General features: G+C 40.8%; 1 protein-coding gene across 1 annotated transcript in view; it reads right to left on the bottom strand.

Moving 5' to 3' along the window:
- The window catches only part of LOC107391180 (cadherin-4), a 345,981-nt gene extending 333,565 nt beyond the window's left edge, over positions 1–12,416 (bottom strand). The window contains exons 1-2 of the mRNA XM_054746084.2: positions 11,975–12,416; positions 10,661–10,772 (exon numbers count right to left, since the gene is read on the bottom strand). Coding sequence (XP_054602059.2) covers positions 10,661–10,772; positions 11,975–12,025 — 163 coding nt within the window. The 5' untranslated portion in view covers positions 12,026–12,416. The remainder of the gene's footprint in view (positions 1–10,660; positions 10,773–11,974) is intronic.
- Between the last annotated feature and the right edge of the window lie 10,888 nt (positions 12,417–23,304).

Genomic DNA, 23,304 nt, shown 5'->3' with positions numbered 1-23,304 from the left:
TCTCCGGGCATGCAGGTGGGGTACATCCAAGACACATTGCCAGTCTACTGCAGGGCAACACATAGACACACAGGACAAACAACCAAGCACACTCACACCTAAGGACAATTTAGAGAGATCAATGGACCTAACAGTCATGTTTTTGGACTGTGGGAGGAAGTTGGAGCACCCGGAGAGAACCCACGCATGCACAGGGAGAACATGCAAACGCCATGCAGAAAGATTTGGGATTTTAACCCAGGACCTTCTTGCTGCAAGGCAACAGCGCTAACCACTGCACCACTATGCAGCCGCATTTGCTTGTTCCGCTCATTAAAAGTTTAACTCCTCAGGGAATGGTGCAGTATTAAAAAATGTTTTTAGTGCTCACAATGTTGTTGTGTTTGTTTTATTAAAATTCAGTACACAATATGGTTTAAAAAAAGGAAGCTATGTATTTGATGATATTAAATTTTCATCTACACTTTACGACGAGTTTTCTTTAAGGTGCCTTTCTAAAAATATCAAGGTATTTATGTAAAAAAGGGAATTAAAACAGCTACAAGAAAATAATAATATATCACATAAAAATGGAAAAGGAATACAATATTTGGATGACACCGTTTTAAACGTGTGGGTTTTAAGTTTAGCTGGTGGAGAGACGGGTGTTCCTGAGTTCTACCGGTAAAGAATTCCACAGGTACGGTCAGATCTACTGAATGCTCGACTCACCGTGGGTACAAGTCAAGCAAGGAGGTTGTATAAGTCAATAGAGGCTGAAGATCTGAACATGAGGGTTTAGATATTTGTAGGAGCTGAGAAAGATATGTGGGGCCAAGGTTGGGAATGGCATTAAATGTGTGAAGTAGTCATTTGTAAATGATCCAGAACTTTAACGGCAGCTAATGGAGCTATTAGAAAATGGGGCTGATTAGAAATGGGTATTTTAGTAGAAAGGATACCAACTGCAGAATTTTCAACCAATTGAAAATTGTGAAAAAACTTTGGTGGCAGACCAAAGACGATGGAATTAATGTAGTCCAAGCCAAAGTGGCACGACTATTTATTGAGATGGCAGTGGCGCGATTAGAGTGAAGGAAGCAGTAGGTGACAGTAGGCTGTACAGGTAACTGCACTGATAGGCCAATGGTAGGACAGGGTACTGTCTAGAATCACAACAAGGCTTGTTATCTGGTCTGAATAGGCATATGTAGTGTTCTCGCTAGTCAATGAGAAGGTTCCAGCCTTCCCTAGACTTAATAATCATTCTGTTTGTTCTTATTTTATACATCAGAGTTTTTGAGAGCCTCTACACCACCCCTTTGTCTTCCAGGTGCCCTAAGGACAGGAATCACCAGTCAGTCATGATCATCCTGTGGCTGTAATCCCCACCTACCACACAGGTTTCTTTTTGATCTAACATCACCAACACACATGGCAAAGGCATTTTCTTTACCTCAGATTAAATGTGAGTATATATTTGTGTGTGTAAAACACACAGTGTATAAGAGTGCCAATATTGTTCCCCCTTGCCATCTAACAACCATCAAAGCCTACACAGACCATCTGTGCACTAAAGAGAACGAGTCCAAGCAAAGAATTTAAAAGGGTTTAATGTCTTGGGGAGGGCCATAACCTTGGTCTGGTAGACCCCCAGAAGGCTCATCACATGGAGGCAGGAGGTCTCTTAATGCACCAAGCAGATGACAAGAGCGTGGAGTTCACACACAGCTGAGTAACTCAATCTGCAGGAAGTTCCCCATATTTTCCCCTTTATTCACCTTTTACCTTCATTACTTTTTTTCCCTTTGTCCCTTCTTTCCAGACAAATGGAAACTGAATCAAACATTCCACTAACCCTCTCAGGCTCAAAATAAGTTTTGATAAAAGGACGAACAACGAAGTCCTTCAGAGGTACTTCTGAGTTAAAAATGCTTATGAAATACGTGTGTGGAGTAACCAGGTAGGTAGGTTTGAACTGTTGCAAATCTGCAACTCCTGCCACCAGAGGGTTAAAGACTAACGTTATGCAGCTGTAGTCGCACTTATCCCATAAACCACTCATGTGTAAACTTTACCAGTATAGAAACTCTCAACCATGTGGATAAATCATCTATACTAGCCTGCCTGGAAAATCTACAGAAATCTATTTAAACTATTGCAGACATACATTAAGTACATAAGGCATGACGTTACATGTTATGGATCCCTGAGGTCAGATTGGCCTTTAGCCTGAAAGGCATAAACCAGCACCTCCCTATGTCTGTGGAGTCTTCACCAGCTGGCCAGACATCCAACTAAAGTCTGCCTGATGCATTTCTGTGATTAATAATCAGCAAAAACAGATGTGTCCGTGATGGAATATCCTCACATACCCCAAAAAAGTAGCCCTCAATATTGCAATGGCTGGAAAAGACGCAATTAGGCAGATGCAAAAATCTGCAGAAATCTTCCACTTTCCAACTATGTCAAAGCTCCATTATTCTAGTGATGTCAAATCTCCATTAGGAGCCCTATCTGGTATCGACCCAAAAAACACTGCTGGCTACATGTCATGAGATTTGGGGCAAGAGGTAAACAGGAAATCAAAAACAATCTAATTCAGTTTGAGGGAGAGGAGAGAAAGAAAACTGATGTATTGTCCATCCCTACAGAGCATGTGAAAAGAAATGGCTTCTTTTATTTAGGTTCCCATGAGTCACTCCTTCCAGCAGACTTCAGCGCCCACATTATCAGCATCACCACTCTGAGCCGCTGAAGAGTGTGTGACAGCTCAGGTTTTTAGCGAAAAAGAGCAGAAAATGTTACCTTCATCCTCGGTCTATGATCAAAACCCAAGGCAAAGAATCCTGTTAGGCTGTTTTTGATGGGAAGCCATTTTTCATATGAAAATAGATCTGTGCATTAAACTGGGGTGAAATTGATACTTACTGTATATTAACTTTTATGCCTTTAGTTGAAAAATGATGTTCAAAATACAAAGCCTACAGCAAAGTACCAGCCCAGCTATTGGATTTTGAAAAATTACCTAAAGCTTCACTTGAAAACTTCACCAACCAAGGCGAGTGAGACCCATAACCCAGGGCCTTTTGGATGTCCTCTGGAAAGAATTAGGAATTATTATACTAGAGAAAAATACAGCACTGTGTGATCTGATTTATTTAGCACACACACAAAAAAAAAAAAAACCTTATGCCTTTCTCCTTCTTCTGAAAATGGGCTTAAAACCAAAAACCCTGTGAATGTGACAGGAATAGAGTTGCAGTACAGAGACAGAAACAATCAAAAAGACAGGGCATAGTGTTAAATTGCAACGACTGTGCAGCGAATTTCTGCTAATTTGCATCAAAAATTAATCGCATATGTATCCAAGTGTGAGAGGGAGTGTGCAACAGTTTCAGAGCCGTTGAAACCACACAAGATTAAACACGCAATAGTTAATGATGGTTATGTTAACAAAAATAAACATTTTATGCTTCAGCATTTTGCAGGTTTGTTCAGCTTCATGTTACATTTTTACACAATGGGCTGAACAGATCCACAGCTACACTAACGGATAGTGGCCTACTCAAAACCACTAGTAACCCAAACAAAAGTCCAAGGTCAGCAGAGTGGTCTCACTAAGCAAAAACCACCACTTCTGGTTTATATTACCACACACAGAATCAGCGACAGAATACAAGGACACGTAGGACGGGGTTACACACACCAGCTCTGTTTATGGGAGCGACACTGGCTACCACCCAACTTTCCTTCTTTTAGTCTGTTGAATACACTCCAAATATTGTGATAGCTCTTTAATGCGCCTAAATCCAAAATTATTTTAACAGCTGGCATGACTGAAATTGAGCATGAATTTTAGTAGCCTTCAGACCACATAATACTGAATATGGCAGATGCTCCTCCGGCCATCACTTAAGGTGCCATAGGCTCTAGTGGAGCTCTACGTGTAATGGTTGGTTTGTGAGTGTTGAACAGGCTGTCAAAAATTTACTATGAAGCAATAAAAAAGTCAGGCACATTGGCAGTGACATAAATACTTGTTCAATCACCGTAAAAGCGAGTGCACCCTGATTTAGTTCTGAAGGTTTAAGTATCAGGATGAAATAAAAAATAAAATCCCCTAGTCCTTATCAGATCTTTCAAATAAAAATAAATAAACTGATTTAGAGGATCGACAGATGTGATTGTTTATGAACAAAGAAATGTGTGAAAGTGTAAATCAACGCTTAATGCTCTGCTGAGTTTTCAGAAGGTGAGTGGCAGGTAAATGGCCTGTATTTGTAGCACCTTCTTAGGATCCTACAACCCCCCAAGGCGCTTTACAACACAACCAGTCATTCACTTATTCGCACACACATAATCACACGCTAGTGAGGATGGGCTAACATGTAGCCACAGCTGCCCTGGGACGCACTGACGGAGTCGAGGGCTGCCAGACACAGGCACCACCGGTTCCTCTGACCACCACCAGCAGGCAAGGACACAACAGCAGCATTCTCTGGTCAGAGCCAGGATCAAACCTGCAACCTTCTGATTACTGGACAACCCACACAACCACCCGATTTACTGCTCAGGTAGGTGTTAAGGGTGCCTTCACCTGGGATAAAATCCACTGAGTTCTACATGACCGATCAGAATGTGGATGAATTGCCACACACTTGGAAAATATCCGAGAGTGTTAACCAGTAAGGTTCTCTCGGCTATTCCCACACCCCAAATAAACTCCTTCATCCTCGTCATGCTCTATATGGTATGTCAGCAGCACATTCACTGAGTCCCACCTCACTCAGTGACCACATAATAACAAACATTAAGACTCGAGCCCAAAAATCTCTGGTTGAACATTGCCAACAAAGGAAACAGACAGCACAGCTTCAACTCGTTACAATTTCTGACTATTGTAACCCTAACACAATTGACATGAGAGGAAGCATCACACTACGGGTCAGTTACTGTCCAACCCTATCCCTATCCCTAACCCTAGCCCTAAACCACAACAACCTCTGTATGGAAACGTTTTGCATGCTTAAAAACTTATCAGATTAATACACTCTTTCACTTTTAGACAATGCAGAAAACCCTTAAGATAGGAGTTGAATATATATATATATATATATATATATATATATATATATATATATTTTTTTTTATGTGTGAATATAGAAACACAAATGCACACAGCATGAATGAAGCGCCTCACTTTCCAAACCTATTACAGAGCTGCATTAAACATAAAAAAGACTGAACTGGAAATGCAACAGAGGCCGTTACAAGAACATACAGAGCAGCTTTTATTTTTAAGGAAGCCCAGGTCCTTCAGTGTTAGTAAGAGAGATGATGAATATCGTCTATAAGTATGTAACGGAGAGTGCAATTTTCTTTGCAGCCATCTGTTTGGGCTGCAGCATCAGAACCAGCGACTCAAAGAAACAACCGGTAATGAACAAAAGCCTGGGACCTCGTAGAACTGATATTGGAAAGAAGAATGTTACAAGCTCCTTGGGCTGGGCGATATGGCCTAAAATCAATATCACGATATATTGAGGATTTCACCTCGATAAAGATAAATGGGCGATAACTACAGGTATGTGCAGAAACACAAGTTGTCCACTAGATGGGGCTGTCACGTGTATTACCTGGAGTCACATTTTTACATGGGTGGTACAGCTTCTTAAAGGGACATGAACGTTGCCAACATGCACACATCTTCTCAGTTTTTTATTATCAAATTCATTGACATGGGAAAAATGATCTCGATAAGAGTTGGACATTATTTGTTGCCCAGCCCTACAAGCTCCTTGCTGTGATGTACAACAGTCAACACGTAAGAAAATCAGAAATGTAAATTATTGGTTTGGTTGTTGGTTACTCTGCTCAATTAGGCCTTTTTGTTGTATCTTATGTTGATTTTTCTTTTTTTTTTAATCTTTCATCTCACCTTTCTTGTTGGTTGTGGCTTTTGTAGAAGTTGACCTGGTTTAATAATTAAAGGGGAAAAAACTTATTTTTAACTGACCAAATTTCACCTAGATTTTTTTCTAACTCTGTTTTCTATTTGCCTTTTAAACTCTATTTCTTTATCCTTGGTCCTTATGGCTGACTTGAGCTACATTTTGTAATATTGTTAAAATAAAATAGATTTTTAAATCTATGTCCAGTTTCTTTCATCTCCTTACTACACAACTGAATCTAGTACGTTTTGCTGTGATTGCATGTAAAGGTACCAATTAAAAAAATGTAAGGGTTTTGGGCTGGAACCACGTCAGGCGTGTGCCTTGAAGTGTACACTCTCACGAGGGGGCCGTGTTCACCTTCAATTAGTCAGTAGAAACAGTAAGCTAAGCTAGTGGCTGGAAATTTACCTTTGAAGCTGACTCCTGCCAGCAATTCATTCCTGCTCTTGTGTGCTTATCCCAGGCTATTAGTCCTCATTGTTCTACAGCCAAGTTTGGCCTCAGAAGCAGCCTTAAAGGCTGATAATTTCAGCCTGGGTCTCTACATTTGTGACATGACATGTCCGCCTGGTTTTGCCCAGAGTCATGCAACACAGGCAGCCTGCACTCCTGCCTGTCATGCATGGTACTAGGACTAAGTTCTAGGACATTGATAGGTTTTGAAAACCAGGGTGGGGAGCTGGAAAACCTCCAATGGCTAGCGATGGGTACCGAATTCGGTACTTTTTAAGGTACTGACCGAATTCCACAGTACCGACTGAGCACCGATTCACGTCATTTGAAACGGTGCCTCATTTCGGTACCCGCCCTTCATAACGAGAACTTGCCTAGACAGCTGCGCATGCGCAAGAGCGTTATGTCATCGTTCCCTGCAAGCGAGTTGTAAACAGAGCAGCATGGTAGAAAGAACGCATGCTAAAGCTTTGGTCCACTTCACTAAATGTGATGGGTAACTGGGTGATGATGAAACCAGCGACAACAATCTAAATGACACATCCTCATCTTAATCTGCTCTGGTAGGTAAATAAAATGTTTAAGATAATGGTGCATTCGCTTTCTCCTCGGAACTCCGAATTTCCGACTAGAAGAACATGGACGCGCTCTAAAGTTTGGCTTCACTTTACTAAATGCGACGGGTGATTGGGTGAAGATGAAACCAGCGACAACAATCTAAGTGTGAGGCATCATCGTTTTAATCTGCTCCAGCAGTTAAACTGTTTAAGATAAAGTTAGCTTGGTATGTTAGCTTCCATTGCCACCAATGTTATCAGCTAATAGTGCGTTCGCTTTCTCCTCGGAAATTCTAACTTCCCAGTAGGAAAAGTCAAATGAAAAAGGGTGGCAAAAGGAATGAAGATACACCGTAAATTTAGTTCACAGTAAAGATGTTTGCTTCAGTTTAATTGTCAGCTTATAAAACTACAAGGACGATGTTAAAATACAAACAGTTGTATGTTATTAATCGTGATATTTATCAAATATGGTTATATATTGAGAAAAATATATATTTTATTATAAAAGAGAATTAAAATATTAAACACTCAAAAGTATCGAAAATTGGTACAGTTAAGTACCGGTATCGATTCCTAGGTACCAGGAATTAGTACCGAATCGATTCAAATGTCAAAGGTACCCATCCCTACCAATGGCTATCCAATTTTGGCTCGTTGTCCCTGCGATAACTTTCCGCAATCGCCCGCCAAATTCCCCCGGTTCTCCAATGCTCTCCCCTACTAACTCGCCGACTATTACCAGCCTCCAATGCTTTCCAAACGGCACAGCTTTTTCTGTTACTTGAGTTTAAGGTGGTAGTGAAAAAAATAAATAAATAAAACTACAGGTTTTAACTTCACAGGAGAACTCATTTTGCTGCCTGCAGTTCCTCTAACAGCCACATGGCGCGCTCTCTGTAGCACCTTCTGCAAGCTACGCAGTGCAGCTTTTATAAAAGAAAAAAAAACGCTGTGAAATATGGAACACATATTAAAGGTGTATTGTGTATAACTAAGATTACACATGAACAACCATGAGGACCAGTCCCGAGCCAGTGTTAGTTTTTTGGTCCTTCTGGGTTACTGTAGTGAGCTGATGCTCACTGCCAATCTGTCAACTGAAATAATATGTAATAAAAACTCAACCAAACTCAAGAGAGCCAACTTTTCAAATATGCACATTTTGGAGTAATTTCTATTTATAATTTAGGGATTGAGAGAACTGGTCTATAGTTGCTATTGTTGGGCTTCTGTCTGTGTACGATCTGTTCTCCACATTTACGTCTCTCTTAAACAAATGTCACATCCTATTCCTCTAAATTAAAGCACTGAGGATTAATATCTTTTTCTCGCATTGCTCAAACATGCTGCTCTGTTATTACACCCATAGATTACAAACATTTTAATAATCTGTAGTGTTGACACATTTCAGAAATTTCATTTTACTTTATAACTCACACATTTCCATGCCTGCACCCCTATTGCAGTCTGCAGATTTTAAATCTTTTTAAGATATTACTCTTGCTCAAATTAAACAAAGGCCTGAGTTGGTGACAAAGAGATGAGTTGTTCAGAAGGACCTAAATTAGCATCATTGTTCACTCAGACAGTATTAAAAACAAAGTTATGAGAAACTTCAAATTACTCATCAGGGAGTTGAGCGTGTAAATCACTACTGAAAATAAGATAAAATGAAAAGGTCATGTTTGAGTGAAAGATGAAACACCATAATGAAAGAGGAAATGAAAGCTGTTTCACACACAAACACAAAAAAATGCTTTCACACAAATCTTACACAGTAGTGAGATTAAGGTTTAGCCTGATTGCTATTTTTGCTGCAGTGGTTTTAAAAAACAAAGCCATTCTTTTGGGTTTTAGGCAAATTTGGCACATCGGTGTGTCTGAAAATGATAAAAAGTGAATGTTGCCTCCTCCTCCTTCTCCTCCTCCTCCCTGCTGACCTGCTGTCTGGACCCAGGCATTCTACTCATCACAGCCAAGGTCCTAGTTCTGTCCTTTCCATTATTACCCTTGGTGGCTAACATGAATATATTTCTATGTGTGTGTGAGTGTGTGTGCATGAGGTGGTGTCATTACTCCTTGCCTCATCTGACGGTTTTGGGTTAAACAATGTTATTATTAAAGCCTTCGCAGAGCCGCTTCCTGCCTGTCTTCAGTGACACCCCTCTTAACTATAAATCAGCCTCTGGAGCACTGTAAGTCACACTCTGTGTGTGTGTGTGTGTGTGTGTGTGTGTGTGTGTGTGTGTGTGTGTGTGTGTGTGTGTGTGTGTGTGTGTGTGTGTGTGTGTGTGTACTGGACACGACAGCTGTGCTCTACAACACAAAGATGACCATGCAGCAGGCCCATGATCATTTTCCCAAGCAGCACAGGCTAAATAAAAAGTAAATTGTAATTTAAAGGAACAAATGTGTGTTTTCATGTCGAAACTACTCATTACGTAACACACACTAATGTATCTGCTGAAAGAAAACTGAAAGCAACATTATAAAGGTTTGTGTGTGTGTGTGTGTGTGTGTGTGTGTGTGTGTGTGTGTGTGTGTGTGTGTGTGTGTGTGTGTGTGTGTGTGTGTGTGTGTGCGCGCGCTCACGTGGAAACAATTTCATCTCCTGGAGAGCAAACTAGATAAATAATGCTCTCTGGAATAAATGACTCCTGTGCAGCAGCGATGGTTCATTCTGTGACTATTTGTGATTGAGCTGACACCCCCTGCTGGGCTGAAGACATCACTACCATGCTAAGAGCAAGCTCGCTGCAAGCCACAATGTCCCACATCCAATCCCACACCCAGCCGGGGTGCAACACAAACCTTCCGTCACTCCGATGTCACAACAAGAAAGCACATGTAAGGATAAATAAAAAAAGATAAGGAAGACTGACTAAAAAATACACTCAACTGGACTGTGCACCCTAAAATCTAAATTGGGTAAAGTCAGGGCAGAGAGTGTTGACAGCTGCATCTCTGCCAAGTCTCACACAGCTAAAGAAAGCAAGAAATGCATAGCAGATAGCAGAACCCTCTGAAAAAGACAAAAATAAAGAAGAGTCATTGTTTGCCCACAGCAAAAAATAAATAAAAGTACAGCTCAAGTAAGAAAACACTGGGATCAATAGAGAATTGCAATTAGCCCGCATTGGCAGGAGCGTTGCCAGATTAGACTCAGGATGTTGATTTCACTTCCTGCACTATCGAGCCCTCAAACCTATTCGTTTGAAGCAATTCACATGCAACTTGGTAAAATTCTGTAAAAATGAATGCAGCAAGTGCTAAAATAATGAAAAGCATCATGGTGGATGAGGTTTAACAATCTGATTTGAAGTCAAGGATCCAAAAAGCCACAGAAACACATTTTAAATGTGCATAATAAATGCTTCTGAAGAAATAAGTGAAATAAAATGGACAAGTTTTTAAAACATGATTGTTGTGTAATAAAATAACAAAGAAGCGTAATGATGTCCCAACAATGAGTTCCTCCAGTGTAACATGTTCATTATGCTCAGTTTCAAATGTTTTCACCAGTAAATCAAGTTTCTCTTTTCTGTTTTACATCATTTTTACCAAAAGCATTGCTTCAGTGATGTGAAAGCTGCACAGCGTGCCACCGACAGCGGCTCTTCTGCTGAGGAGGTGGTTGACTTCATCAGAAAACGTTTTTGATGAAATGTAGGAAAATAAAAGCCCTCCTGACTTTCCAATTACAGGCCTTACCTTTAACGATGCTCTGGCCTTGCAGTACATCCCTTGAAATCAGCACGGAGTAGAAGCTTTGTGAGAAGCCGGGCCGACAGGAACCTTTGGAGGCATGCTCGGCATTATTCCCCTGGAAGGAGGAGAAATAAATAAAGATGTAACATAGATTCCATTGATTTTCTTTTTTTATTTATTTCTTTTGTTGTGCCTCGGAACAAAGCAGCATATAAAACAGCAGTAAGCAGAAATATGTTCAACAAGTTTGTGCTTTATGTTCCTGGTGATGATTAAATCGTCCCTCAGTCCAACGCTTGAGATAAAATAACTCGCCTGAATGAAATCAGGATAGAATTAGTTTAAGTGTTGTGCTCAGGGTTAAGTGACACACACACACACACACACACACACACACACACACACACACACACACACACACACACACACACACACACACACACACACACACACACACAAGAGAAAACTGCATGAATGCAGCATCAGTTTCTCCCTCCATGCTGTGGATATTTGGGAGTTCAAATGACTTAGTGTGCGCGTGCGTGTGTGCGTGTTTTATTAACCAGTGCAGACGACTTTAGACCCAACATGTTGATGCTCCTTTACGGATAAATGAATCTATCTGTCCCATTCCAGATCTCTACTGTCTCAGTGCACACACAAACACTGACACACGCGCGTGTGTGCATGCATGCAAAGATATGCACGCGCATGATGGAAATGAAAAGGATCCTTGCAGCTGTAATTTAGGAGAGAATAACGCAGAGATCTAAAATGTGCTCTAGACAGAAACTACGGCGGAGGCAGGCGCAGCCCAGGGGAAGATGCGCCGACAGGCTCCCACTTGGAGAAGCACCGGGGGAAAGACCCCGGCGCAGACTTCATTCAGGTTTTATTGATTGAATTAAGAACTAAAAAGCATCAAAGTTTAACTTTTTACTGAATGTTGCTTTTGGAAGCGGTATTTTAATTTTCCACATGAAGTCAGCTGGAGCCAAATGAAACCTGATGACTAAATTGGTGCGATAAAGAGAACGGCTGCATAGATCATGGTGCGTAATTACACTATTGTGGGATATTGGAGCAATTTCCAGAAGATCCCGTCCGATTAGTGGGCTTTAAGTTGTGTTACTTTTTATTTGTTGCTCTAAACCCATTAGGGAACCAATTAGCGTCACGGACTTGCAGGAAAATAACGTGTAGCACCGAGCTGGTGCTGCAGAACACCGCAACGACTCTATCCGACTGCGTGACTTTCTTCCAGCTCGTTTTTTTTTTTCTCTCCACGAGCTATAAAATAAACGACTCAAATCTCACCCAGAACGTGTGAAGGACTGCTGTCAGGACCACGGCGAAGTCACTTCTCATTGTGGCGAGCAAAAATAAGCGAGTCAAGTCGAGTCAGGGCTGCCTGGGCGGGAACCGAAGAGAGCGGATCGGTTCGGGATTCTCCCTCGCTGGTTGCCTTAAGTCCTCCTGTAGACTTGGTGAGGCTGGTGCGTTACGTCCCTCCTCGCGCTCCGTGCTTGTGCTGCAGCTCTGACCCGAGTTTTTCCCCGGCTCTCTCATCTGCAGGTGAGCGCTCCGCTCAGCACCAAGGCGCAGCCAGCGTCACTCTCTCCAACCCCTCCTATCCGATCACCCGGCGCAGGAAAACTCCACACACACGCGCACTTAAAGACACACTGGAGCCGTTTGAGTCCAACAACCACACAGACGTGTGTCTCCGAGGGCTCTGGGCTGCTCTGGTGGAGAGTGTTGCACACAGATCCCCCCCCCCCCCCCCCCCCCCCCCCAAGTAGAAGCTCATCTTCAATTGTTCTTTACCACAAACCAATCAGCCAATTACATGCAGATGGAGAAGCTGAGGAGGCTGATGAAGTTTGAGGTAAACCTAATACAAGTTATTTTTCTATGTGTCACTAGACCACACAAGAATCCAGGGAAACATTCCCTTCAAGACCATAGTGGTGACCCAACATCTAATCAATGTACAAGCCAAGAGTCAGAGTGCCTTGTGGAAGTATGGATCCCTTTTTTATTATTTAGTCCATCTCCTTTAAGATGGAGGTGATGTTTGCAGCTATTTGGGGGAACATCAGGCCGCCAAGAAACGTCCCGGTGCTCCCGAAGGCCAGTTTGCCACTGACAGTTTGGTCATTATGCTCTGATCTGGATTACGCCGGTTTCACACTGGAAGCATCAGCAGCGCAGAACAGTTTTCTCGCAAACTTCAAACCGGTGCTTTTCACACCGGGAGAACACGGCTTCCTCGCTGCTGGACTCATGAGATTACAAGTTCTCTCAAGACTGCAGGTCACGGTTTGTTTATACAATCTGCCATTAAACCAAAAAGAAGGAAATCATGTTTTAAATTGCTGTTTGATGTCATATATGATGTTGTTCCTCTCCAGTGCCAGGAATAAAGCCATGAAAAACACACTGCTGCACTTCTGGAACAATGGTGTCAATAACTAAGCTGTTGGGTCACACATAAGCTTTATATATATGAAACTGCATAGCTTCAGTACTTTTATTTTGAAATGTACCGGTGATTTTACACTGAAACAGTGTGTGATTTCCTGTCTAGTCCTAACTGCAGAAAATGAAGCATCCCAGAAGCGGCACAAGGCAAAAATAGAACCTGATCCGATCTTTAGCAGGGTGGTGCGGCGTGCCGCTTCTGGAAAGCGCCTGGAAATTGCCACGTCACTGCTGGTTTGAAACCCTCCATAGACTATAATGGGTTCTGTTTGAAGCAGCGGCACTCTGCTCCTGATCTGCGCCGCTGATGCTTTCAGTGTGAAACCGGGGTTGGAGTCTTAATCTGACGCTCATTTTTTTTATTCTTTTTTTTGTGTGTGTCTTTTTTCATGTAGTTTAAACTCAGCAGTAGCTCAGGAGGTAGAGCAGGTTGTAGAATCGATTCCGGCTCCCACCAGCGGAAGCTGCTGTTTTGCCCTTGGGCAACCTCACCCGCTTTACCTGCAGGTGGCGGTGGGAGGGACCAGTGGCACCTGTGCTTGGCAGCCTTGCCTCTGTCGGTGTGCCCCAGGGCAGCTGTGGCTACATTGTAGCTCATCACCATCAGTGTGTGAATGGATTAATGATACATTAAAGTGCTTTGACAAACACAATATGACAAAAACAGCAAAGGTAAACAAATTCCTACAATATTCTGTTTTAAAAAAATCTCACTGAAACTCTTCAGAAATATTCTCTGTTTTCCTGTTTGGAGTCTGTAGTTTTTTTCCCCCCATTCATCTACTTTAACTGTGTTCTGTAACCATCTGGTATTTCTTTGACTCATATTATTACAACATTGAATACAAACACCAGTTTGTGTTTTCAACCACAAAGATGCAATTCCACTCTTCACTTGCGGCAGTCCAAGTGCTGCATTCGAGTAAAAAGAAATGAATGAAGGTGTAAAGTCCAGATGAGGTATTTGGTGCTTTTTAGACCGAGAGCATGATATTTTATTGATGATTTGACAGCAGCATTCTCCCAATGCAAACATAGACTTGTTATACCTGCTTTGAAATATTTGAAGTGTTTCTGTATCCCTTTGTGAAGCTCTTCCACTGAGGGTCTACAATGCAGCATGGCTAAAGGGGAAAACCTGAGTCTTTCACTTAAAACACAGCTTTCTCCTGCTTTTCGGTCTTCTGCATCACACTGCTGTCTTACATCTTTAATCTGAAACACAGCACGTTAATCCAAACCGTCCTTTAAGAGAGCCTGCTGATGGAAGAATCACTGTGCACCTGAATCACTCTTTCACAGTTTAACCTTTATGAAAGAACTTTCAGCATTAAAAATAACCATTATACTGGAAATACATAAAGACATCCAAAAGCTCTGAATAGAGAAACGTGTATATTTAGTAAGCTGATTCATGGGTTATACAAAACGCGGATGAATTCAAACCAGACCAACCGAAGCAGCCTTGTTACAGGCTTGTTCTGTTGGACTGATAAATGAATTCCTTTTCTACCTTTTTACCCAAATGCAGCCATCTCTCCAGAGCAGTTTAAATCTGGACTCATTACCCTTTTCTCACCAGCCCAGAGTCTGATCTTTTGTAACAAATTAAAGCCTTTTTCAATTAGCCCCGCTGATAAGCAGCGACACAACCATTCAGGTACCAGAACTTAAAGTTCTCTCCACATTCTGATTTTTATTAAAAACCAATGGGTTGAATTTTGTTTTGTTTCTTTTTTGTTCAACCAAACTTTCAAATTGAATTTTGTGTCACGTTGTGGAAAAGGTTAGGACCCAAAATGCAGATTACCCAGACGACAGGAGGCAGGAGTTGGTAAAAAGTAAAAATCCTTTTATTTGGCAGGATGAAACAAAATAAATCCACAAGGCAGCGAGCCAAAATCCCAAAAGTCCTGGAACACAGGACAATAAAGCTCACTTAGAGCACCAAAGTCAGGAACCAAAAGTCCTGGAACACAAGACACCGAAAGCTCTCTTAGAGCACCAAAGTCTGGAGACATAAAGCTCACATAGAGCACGAAACAACGCTGACAAAAATACAATGGACCGACAACAACACAGAGACAAGACAGGGCTTATATAGACTGGGAAGATGAGAGGGAGATGAATTGCAGGTGTGTGGGGAGAGGGACCAGGTGAACACAATTACTAAATCAGGGAGGAGGAAGAAAACACTGGAGGGAAAAAACACACTAAATAATGAAAGGCTGTAAAAAAAGGAAAATCACCTAAGAGAAAAACAAAAGACCAGAAGGCGTGAACCAAAACTAATATTCTAAGGGGAAGCTGACACTAAAGGAAAACACTGCAGGGGCATGGCTAAGAGGGGGCCAAGAGAGCACAGGACATGGGAGAGGGATGTCTGAGGAGGGAAACCTAGAGGGCAAATGGGGAACACCAGGAGACACATGAGGAAGATGCAGACATGACACATGAGGGCGCTAGAAGACACAAAAGGAGCACCTAGAGACGAATGGAGGACAACAGGAGACACATGAGGGGAGACACAGACACAAACCATGACATTTTGAAGCAAATTTATATCCTAAACTGAACAAAACTTTTAGTGCTCCAACTTGTCTTCATTAGTCTTTTTTTTATTTATTAATTTTTTTTTATTTATTTATTTATTTTTTTGTGGTGCAGCACAATAAAAGTGGCTCATCTGAATAATTTGCTTTATCCATTTCAAAATGTCCGGGTCTACAACGGTTTCTTAAAAAACAAAAACTAACCAACATCTTGATAAGTAAATGCATCTACATGGTTTTAACGTTAAATATTTTAAAAGGTGATAATTTACAGATTCAGCTCACTTACAAAATCAAAATAAAAATGTACAAACTTATGCAAAACCCAATTAAACTGTTAGTAAGTCTGATCTTCAAGCCATCCATCTGTTTCCCATTGCCTATCTAAGGTTGGGTCAAGGTGACATTAGAGTCAAGAGGGAAACCCCTCTCCTCACTGACACTGTCAAGCTCCTCATCAAGCTTGGGGAATCCCAAGGTGTTCCCAGGCCAGAGTGGAAATCTGATCCCTTCAGGTCTTCCCAGAGGTGTCTTCCCCGTAGAACATGTTCTTAAAACTTCCAGAGGAAGGTGACCAGGAGACACCCCAATAGGATGTCTGAACCATTGCCTTTTTTCTACTTGGAGTTCCCTCCAGGTGACCAACCTCCTTTCATGATCTCTCAGGCAGAGCCTGGCCACCCTATGGATGAAAATTATTCTAAGCTCCTTTTTTTCAATGATCTAGTTTTCTTGTCATGACTGAGAACTCATGACTATAAGTGAAAGTCAGAAACATAAATAGACCAGTAAGTCAAAAGCATTACCCCTCACCATTAGACACTGGGGCATTGCCTTCATCACTGCAGATAATGCTGTGGTCTGATCTTGGTTACGTTTTTGGATCACTCAATAACAAGACACCAAGAAACGTAAAGTCTTCCAACTGAGACAAAGATTCATTCCCAAATCCAGAGATAGCATTACAGTTTTCTGGTCAACAACCATGGCCTCAGACCCTCAGTTTGAGGAGGAGTCAGAATGGTTCAAAGACCAAGACACATTCCTGGAGTGGAGCCTTGTCATGTGGGCAGTGGTAGGGTTGTAAAGGCTTGCTCTCTGGAGCTAGAAGATTAGAAACCAGGTGAGGGCCTGGGTGTGCGGCGTTTCTGCGCCATTAAGCTATAAATAAAAACTCCTCGACAGTAAAATACGGATGCTGCTTAGTATTCTGTTCAAATGAATTCTTTGTTATGAATGTACTTAACAAAAGCATTTTTCTGCTGAGAACAGTTTTTTTCCACCATACTAACACGTTTAAAAATGCTTTAAGTATCTTATTTTCAAGCAAGCACTGCCTAAAATAAACATGAGGGCAGCTATTGTCTATATCAGCCAATGCCGGAGGAGCTGCAAGCCATGGGAGTTCTTATTTCTAAAAAAGTATCAGCATCTATCTGCCAAACTCCCATAGAGCATTGTCACTGTACCATACTCACGGTGCTTTATTATGTCACTTTATATTGCTGTATTCAAAATTCTGAAATAAACCCAAGCTGAGGGAGTCGTAAACAGCCAGGAAGTTGGGTCTAATGGCACTAAAGTAAAGTAGGAGAGACAAGCGGCATTGCTCTAAGTTGTCTAAGCGTATTCTGAGGGGGCCAGTCAGCTTACAATCCTGATAATGATGCTTTCGTGAGCCATTGGGATGCAAGGCATGTCCCGTACAGTAAAACCAGTAGGGATCTCTCCCTGAGCATCCGTCTCCTCTCAAAGAGCTGGTTTAGTTGCAATTTAGATTTTCTGCTTTTGCATTCTTCTCCTCACTTTAAGCCCATTAAATGCAAATTATACTGAGAAAAGAGAGTGAGTGAAAGTGCAAAGAGTAAGAAAAGAGCCCACTGAGTGTGATAGCGATCGTTAAAAAATCTATTAAATTTTTCTCTTCATATGCCACCAGGGACCTTCTTCTGTGTCTGAGTAGACACTCAAGACATGGAGATTCTCTCATCACCTGCCGGACTGCCTTGTAGGAAAAAGAAATGAATTATCTATTTCTGGAAAATTTGATTTTTATGAAGAATGAGGATATGGTCTGAAACCCATTTTTTTGGAGGATTACGGGACCTGTGGGGATTTCTTGCTTTGCTTCCAGTATCCTGTGGAACTACCCAAGTCAAGGCCCTTAAAGTTTGGTGACAGATTTAAAGGCCCTGGAACAATGGCATCTGTAGACACCAGGAAGGTTCTGTCATCACAGCTACAGAACACAACTATTGTTTCATTTCACATCTTTTACAGTAAAACGGTGGAGGAAAACACAGTCAAGAACTCTACGGAGAACAATTCAGACAGCTGCAATGTGGTCAACTAACGCACAGCCTGTTAACTTAATATAGCAATGAATAAAAAGGGGACGTGTCATTGTGATTCACTCATTTCCTAAATGAGTAATGCAAATCCTGCTGTCTGTTTAAGAGCCTCTTCAAAATCACAGCCACTGATTCTATAATCTGTAAGAACCACTATGTGGATTGTGTGGAATTAAGGATCAGAAGCTGTTTGAAGCACATATTTTCTATATGTGGATGTATAATCAGAAGACATAAACTACGATAGGACTGGTGTGTCATTCCTCTTTGCTTTTGTGAACTTTCATTGTACAGATTTTAATCCTGTTAATTAGTATCCATCCCCGTCTTTAACAAAAGTTCTATCACATTGTTGCAGATGTCGACTCATGGAGATTTTGGAAACCGGTGCTTTCATGTGCAGGAGGCATGATGCATTCACTATAGCCTAAGCATGGAACAATGTGTGAGGGCTGCAGTGGAGGGGTGTTGAAATGAATTCTAGGCTGGGGAGAATTTTTAGCAGCTAGGCGAAGCACTCGATGGAGATGCCCCTGAGGCTGATGGGAAGCTTTGATCAGAGATGGAGGGACATGCCTGTTAAAAATCAGCAGTTACCCGTTCCCTGTCTGTCTCTTTGTATTCCTTTTTCTTCTCCTTCCTATTTTCCTTCTGTACTTGTTCTCTCCATCCTCTATTTTTCTATTTAGGTTTTCGTCATTTTCTTACCTTCTCTCTGCCTTTTCCCCATTGCCTCTCCATCTCTGATGATAGTTTTAATGAAACATGGTCACACCTCATGGCTCAGATGACTCGTCTCATGTCCACCATTGTCCAGCTCTTCCAGCTCAACAACGGGTTACTCAGTTCTGACCACAAATGGAGAAAACAGACAACACTTAACTCTTTTTCTGTTGTAATCGAGACTTGAGCTGTAGGTGATTTACACTTTTGTAAACAACTTCTAGCTGAAAGATTTTTGTTAAACTCCTGCCTCACATTCCATAGTTTCTAACGTCAAAGTTTAAGGCTATTTGAAACAGAAGTAGCACTACTAGCAGTTACTTTTATGTAATTCTAGTGTTGTCTCATGATTTGTTCCACATTGAGATTTAGATTTCTGCTAAACTAACCTTATAATGCAAAATAAATGTCAGTGAAATGGTTTAAAATAGCTTTTGGAAGAACTGCTACATCGTTTTAAGACTGGTTGGTTTAAGACAACAACAACATCCCTCTTTGTGACCCTGATCAGCCTAGCTGTTAGCTCATCAATCTGGTCAGAATCAAACCTTTCAGTTCATGATTATTTCTAAACTTGAGATTTCATTGCAGAAATCACAGAATCATTTTTATGTTTTGAACTGAAGAGTAAATTGTTCATCTCTGCAGTGTAATGGTGCTAGTTTTGATCTCGGTCATGCCTTTGGTGAAGAATATCTTATAAGATGTTCATTAGCCTTTTATAAACACTTTCTGGGATGAACTTTTTTCCAGGTTGGAAAAAACTCCCCTTTTCAATTATTCAAACCTTGTTCAATGTAATGATCAGGGACTGTGCTCTCCTTCGTCTTGTTATCCTTGTTTGTGACAAAAGAAGTAGAAATAAAGACGTGAATATTTTCTTTCCCCTGCCCAAACATCTAGGTACAGTATGGAACTGTTTTCGGTGATAAATTTTCATTTTTATAATCCCATAATCACAATCTATAAATTTTACCACCAGTTTAGTCAGTTTCAGGTGGAAAAATGTGTGAAAAGAGCCCATTTTCAGAGGAACACGTGCAGCTATAAATAATAACCTGACTACACCAGATTTCAGGAGATATTTAACTTTTTACAGCAGTGTTTATTTCTGAAATCACTATCCAGGTGGTGTACAGCTTCACTTTATGTCTTTTCTAGGGTCGTTTCAGCAAGGGGATTCTCTGACACCGAGCAACAGTAGTGAGTAAATTACTCCATTCAATTATCTGAGCATTTGCTCAATATAAATACCATCTGGGTGCTTGAAATAGATTAGTTTAAGGCCGTACTAAATTATTAAACTATTCCCAGTGAATGAGTCCCCATTCCCCTTCAAATGAGGCAGACTTATGGGGTTCATACTCGGCCTCTGGCCGTCTGGCTCTTTCTCTGCTTAAATCACGTCTCCCTGGAGAAATTTGACAGGATTCCCAACAGGAGCATGAAAACAAGGTCTGCCATCGCTTGACCTGCACCTCTTGCCCCTGCCCAAACAGTTAACCCATTTCCAAGACTAACAGCCCTGGCCTAATAAGCATGGAGACAGAAATAGAGAAAATATGCATGAGCAGTAACTCAGATTGGGCTAGAATGACATTTTAACTGTGTACAGTTGGCTACTGATGACCAAAATTAATTCAGCTGACGTGTTCCATTGCACATTATGTGATTCTTACATGACCTCAATCTTTTTCCCTCACACGTAGCTTTTTCAGACAACAGACCTACAGCAAAGACTCTCATTTATTCCACTCACTCCCTGTGGAGGCCCAACTCCAAATGTGAACATATGGCTGCATTGCAACATTTAGACACTGCTATTCCCTAAACTGCCCTATGCTTTCAGCTGTAGTTGACTATAGCCTTCAACAGTACACACAGCAACACACTAATGCAGTTTAGTGAAGATCCCCAAAAGCTTTCAGTTCTGTTATAGAGAAGTCTTCTTTTACCATCTTCAAACCCTACAAGCCTCCGTAACACATCCGTGCACAAGGATTCTTACTAAATATTTTTACATGGATATTTTAACACAAGCCTTCAAACTAAGGAGTTTGAAGGATAGGATGAGTCCTCGTGGGAGCACTCAGAAACCTGCACCAGAATTCAAAAATGACTAGGAGGTAAGAAGAACTCTGCTGCGACGTTAGCTTGAGATTGTGTTCACTATCGGTATGGAGTAATTAAATAAAACATCCGGTTTAACAACTCTTAAAATCATTTTGGAGAGTGACAAAAAAAAAGTCACATGAAACAAATGTTTTCAGTTTTTATTTCCTAAAACTGCTTTGTGAACAAGCAATATGATGAGTCAGCAGACACGCATTTGCATGTTTGTTTTTGTGGTAATATGCATACTAATAGTTATTTTAGTAGTTGTCTCAAGTTGTAAAAATAAACATAACCAATCCCCCCCCCCCCCCCCCCCCCAAAAAAAAAAAAATAGTTGGAGTCCTGACTCAGAAAGGCAGACTCTTGAGTATACCCAACCTTAAAATAAATGTCTGATTTATATATAAAATTGGTGTTAGCTGCAAAAATAAGCAATGCATTCAAACTGTGGCTTTAACTTAGATAAAAATATGAAGACACCACATCACTAACATGTGCATCAAAGCAGACCGCGTATTAACCACTGAAACACTCAGGTGGGAACTTGATTTACCAAAGTAAACATCAGAACCAAGATTATGATCATTTAATCCAAACAACACTGCCTCTTTTTTACTTTTTTTTAAGACACAGGAAGTCCTCAGTCAACCAAATCTTGGCTTCAGCCAAACATTCTGAAACTGAGAGTTGAGGTTCTGAATAGAGTGATCACCTGACTTATCCAGGGGTGTATATATAGCTGGCAGTCATCTGCATATAGATGGAACCAAATGTCCATTTAAGACTCATAGTTTTTAGGACCGAAAGATAAGACTGTGTGTGCACAAACAAAACAGAAAACCTAATTATTGCAAACATATTGACATTTAACAAGTCATCAGAGCCCTCCAATAACTTTTCTCCTTCAAAAAGTGACTAAAGACTAATGTAGAGACACCTAGTGGTGTTAGTGGACACCAAAAGAGCAGTGGGTTCTGCCATAGACCGTATATACTGTAATCCCTTTTCTCTTAAAATCACCAGAACAATAGCATCTTTGATTTAAGCGAGCTAAACTGCTTAGATAAGTATGGAGGAAGTGGAACTGTGCATTATCACCATAAAGTGACACATGTAGTGTACTTGGAAGGAACATACTCCTCATTGGGTCACCAAGATTGATCTACCCATAGTCAGTATTGTGCCTGAACGTGTTCATTGAACAATTGTTTGTGAATTTGTTCGTTTTTTTCGTGAACTGAACTTGTTCGTATTTTGCCTGACAAACGTAAAAGTGAGTGCGTTCGTCCTGGCGTGCGTGAACAGGTTCATGAATGCGTTCTTTCGCCGTTCTAGCTCCAGATCTCCGCGGAGCTTTTCCAGAGCTAAAGTCTAGCTAAAGCATCCTGTTAACCATAGAGTGCATAAAAAGTAGAACCCGCAAATGCCACCAAACATAGGCAGTAGCGGTTGGTGCAGCTACTCTTCTATGTCTATGCTGTGTGCAGGAGTCAAAGTTTATTCAGAAAAACTGAAAAAGGACTTAGTTGAAAGATTATACATTTTTTAATGTTTTGCACTTTTAATATTGCACTTTGAGTTTGCTACCTCAGCCTGCTTCCTAATATTGTTTAATAATTTCCCATTAAAAAAACTGTACAAATAATGTTTTCCTCATGTTATTGAGAATATACTGTAGAGTAAAAACTGCAGCTGGGTATAAGTGTGGACTGAACGGGTGTCAACTATTGGAAAATTATTTCATAAGTTTCATAAGGAGAAAAAAAGAACTATGAACTAGTTCGTTTTTGGAACACTGAACTTAGTTCAATTTTTTTTATTATGAACTAAGAAACAAACTAGTTGGTTTTAAAATGTATGAACTGAACTTTGAACTAGTTTTTTAAATGAACTTTCCCAACACTGTCCATAGCTGAAATATGTTGATGATACATTTCTCTGATTTTTACCTCTGCAATAACAGTTTTCTCTGGCAACTGACGCTGCATCTACTCACACATTCACACATAAAGTTAACCCTCTGGAGGCAGACGTTGCAGATTTGCAACGTTAAAACCTACCTACCTGGTTCTTCCACATACGTATTTCATGAGCATTTTTAACTCAGAAGTACCCCCAAAGGACTTAGTTGTTCGTCCTTTTATCAAAACTTATTTTGAGCCTGAGAGGGTAAAACTTCATGGAAAATATTTCATTTTGCAGAAAGACGAGAGCTGGAAAAATGGCTAGGTCTTAGATCAAGACATTATATGTTGTGTATATTCTGTAAAATGGAATTCCACATCTTAGTTAAATCAATTTATTGGGCAGCAATAGTTTATATTTCTTGTTTGGTTTCCTCGAAGCGTTCTCAGCAAAACATATAGTCTTACGTGCATCTGAAACATATTTAAAGCTTGATTAGAAGTATCAAAGTGATTTA

Source organism: Nothobranchius furzeri, chromosome 15, assembly GCF_043380555.1.
Source record: "Nothobranchius furzeri strain GRZ-AD chromosome 15, NfurGRZ-RIMD1, whole genome shotgun sequence".
Classification (NCBI taxonomy): Eukaryota; Metazoa; Chordata; class Actinopteri; order Cyprinodontiformes; family Nothobranchiidae; genus Nothobranchius; species Nothobranchius furzeri.
This window is presented reverse-complemented; position numbering and strand designations above follow the sequence as displayed.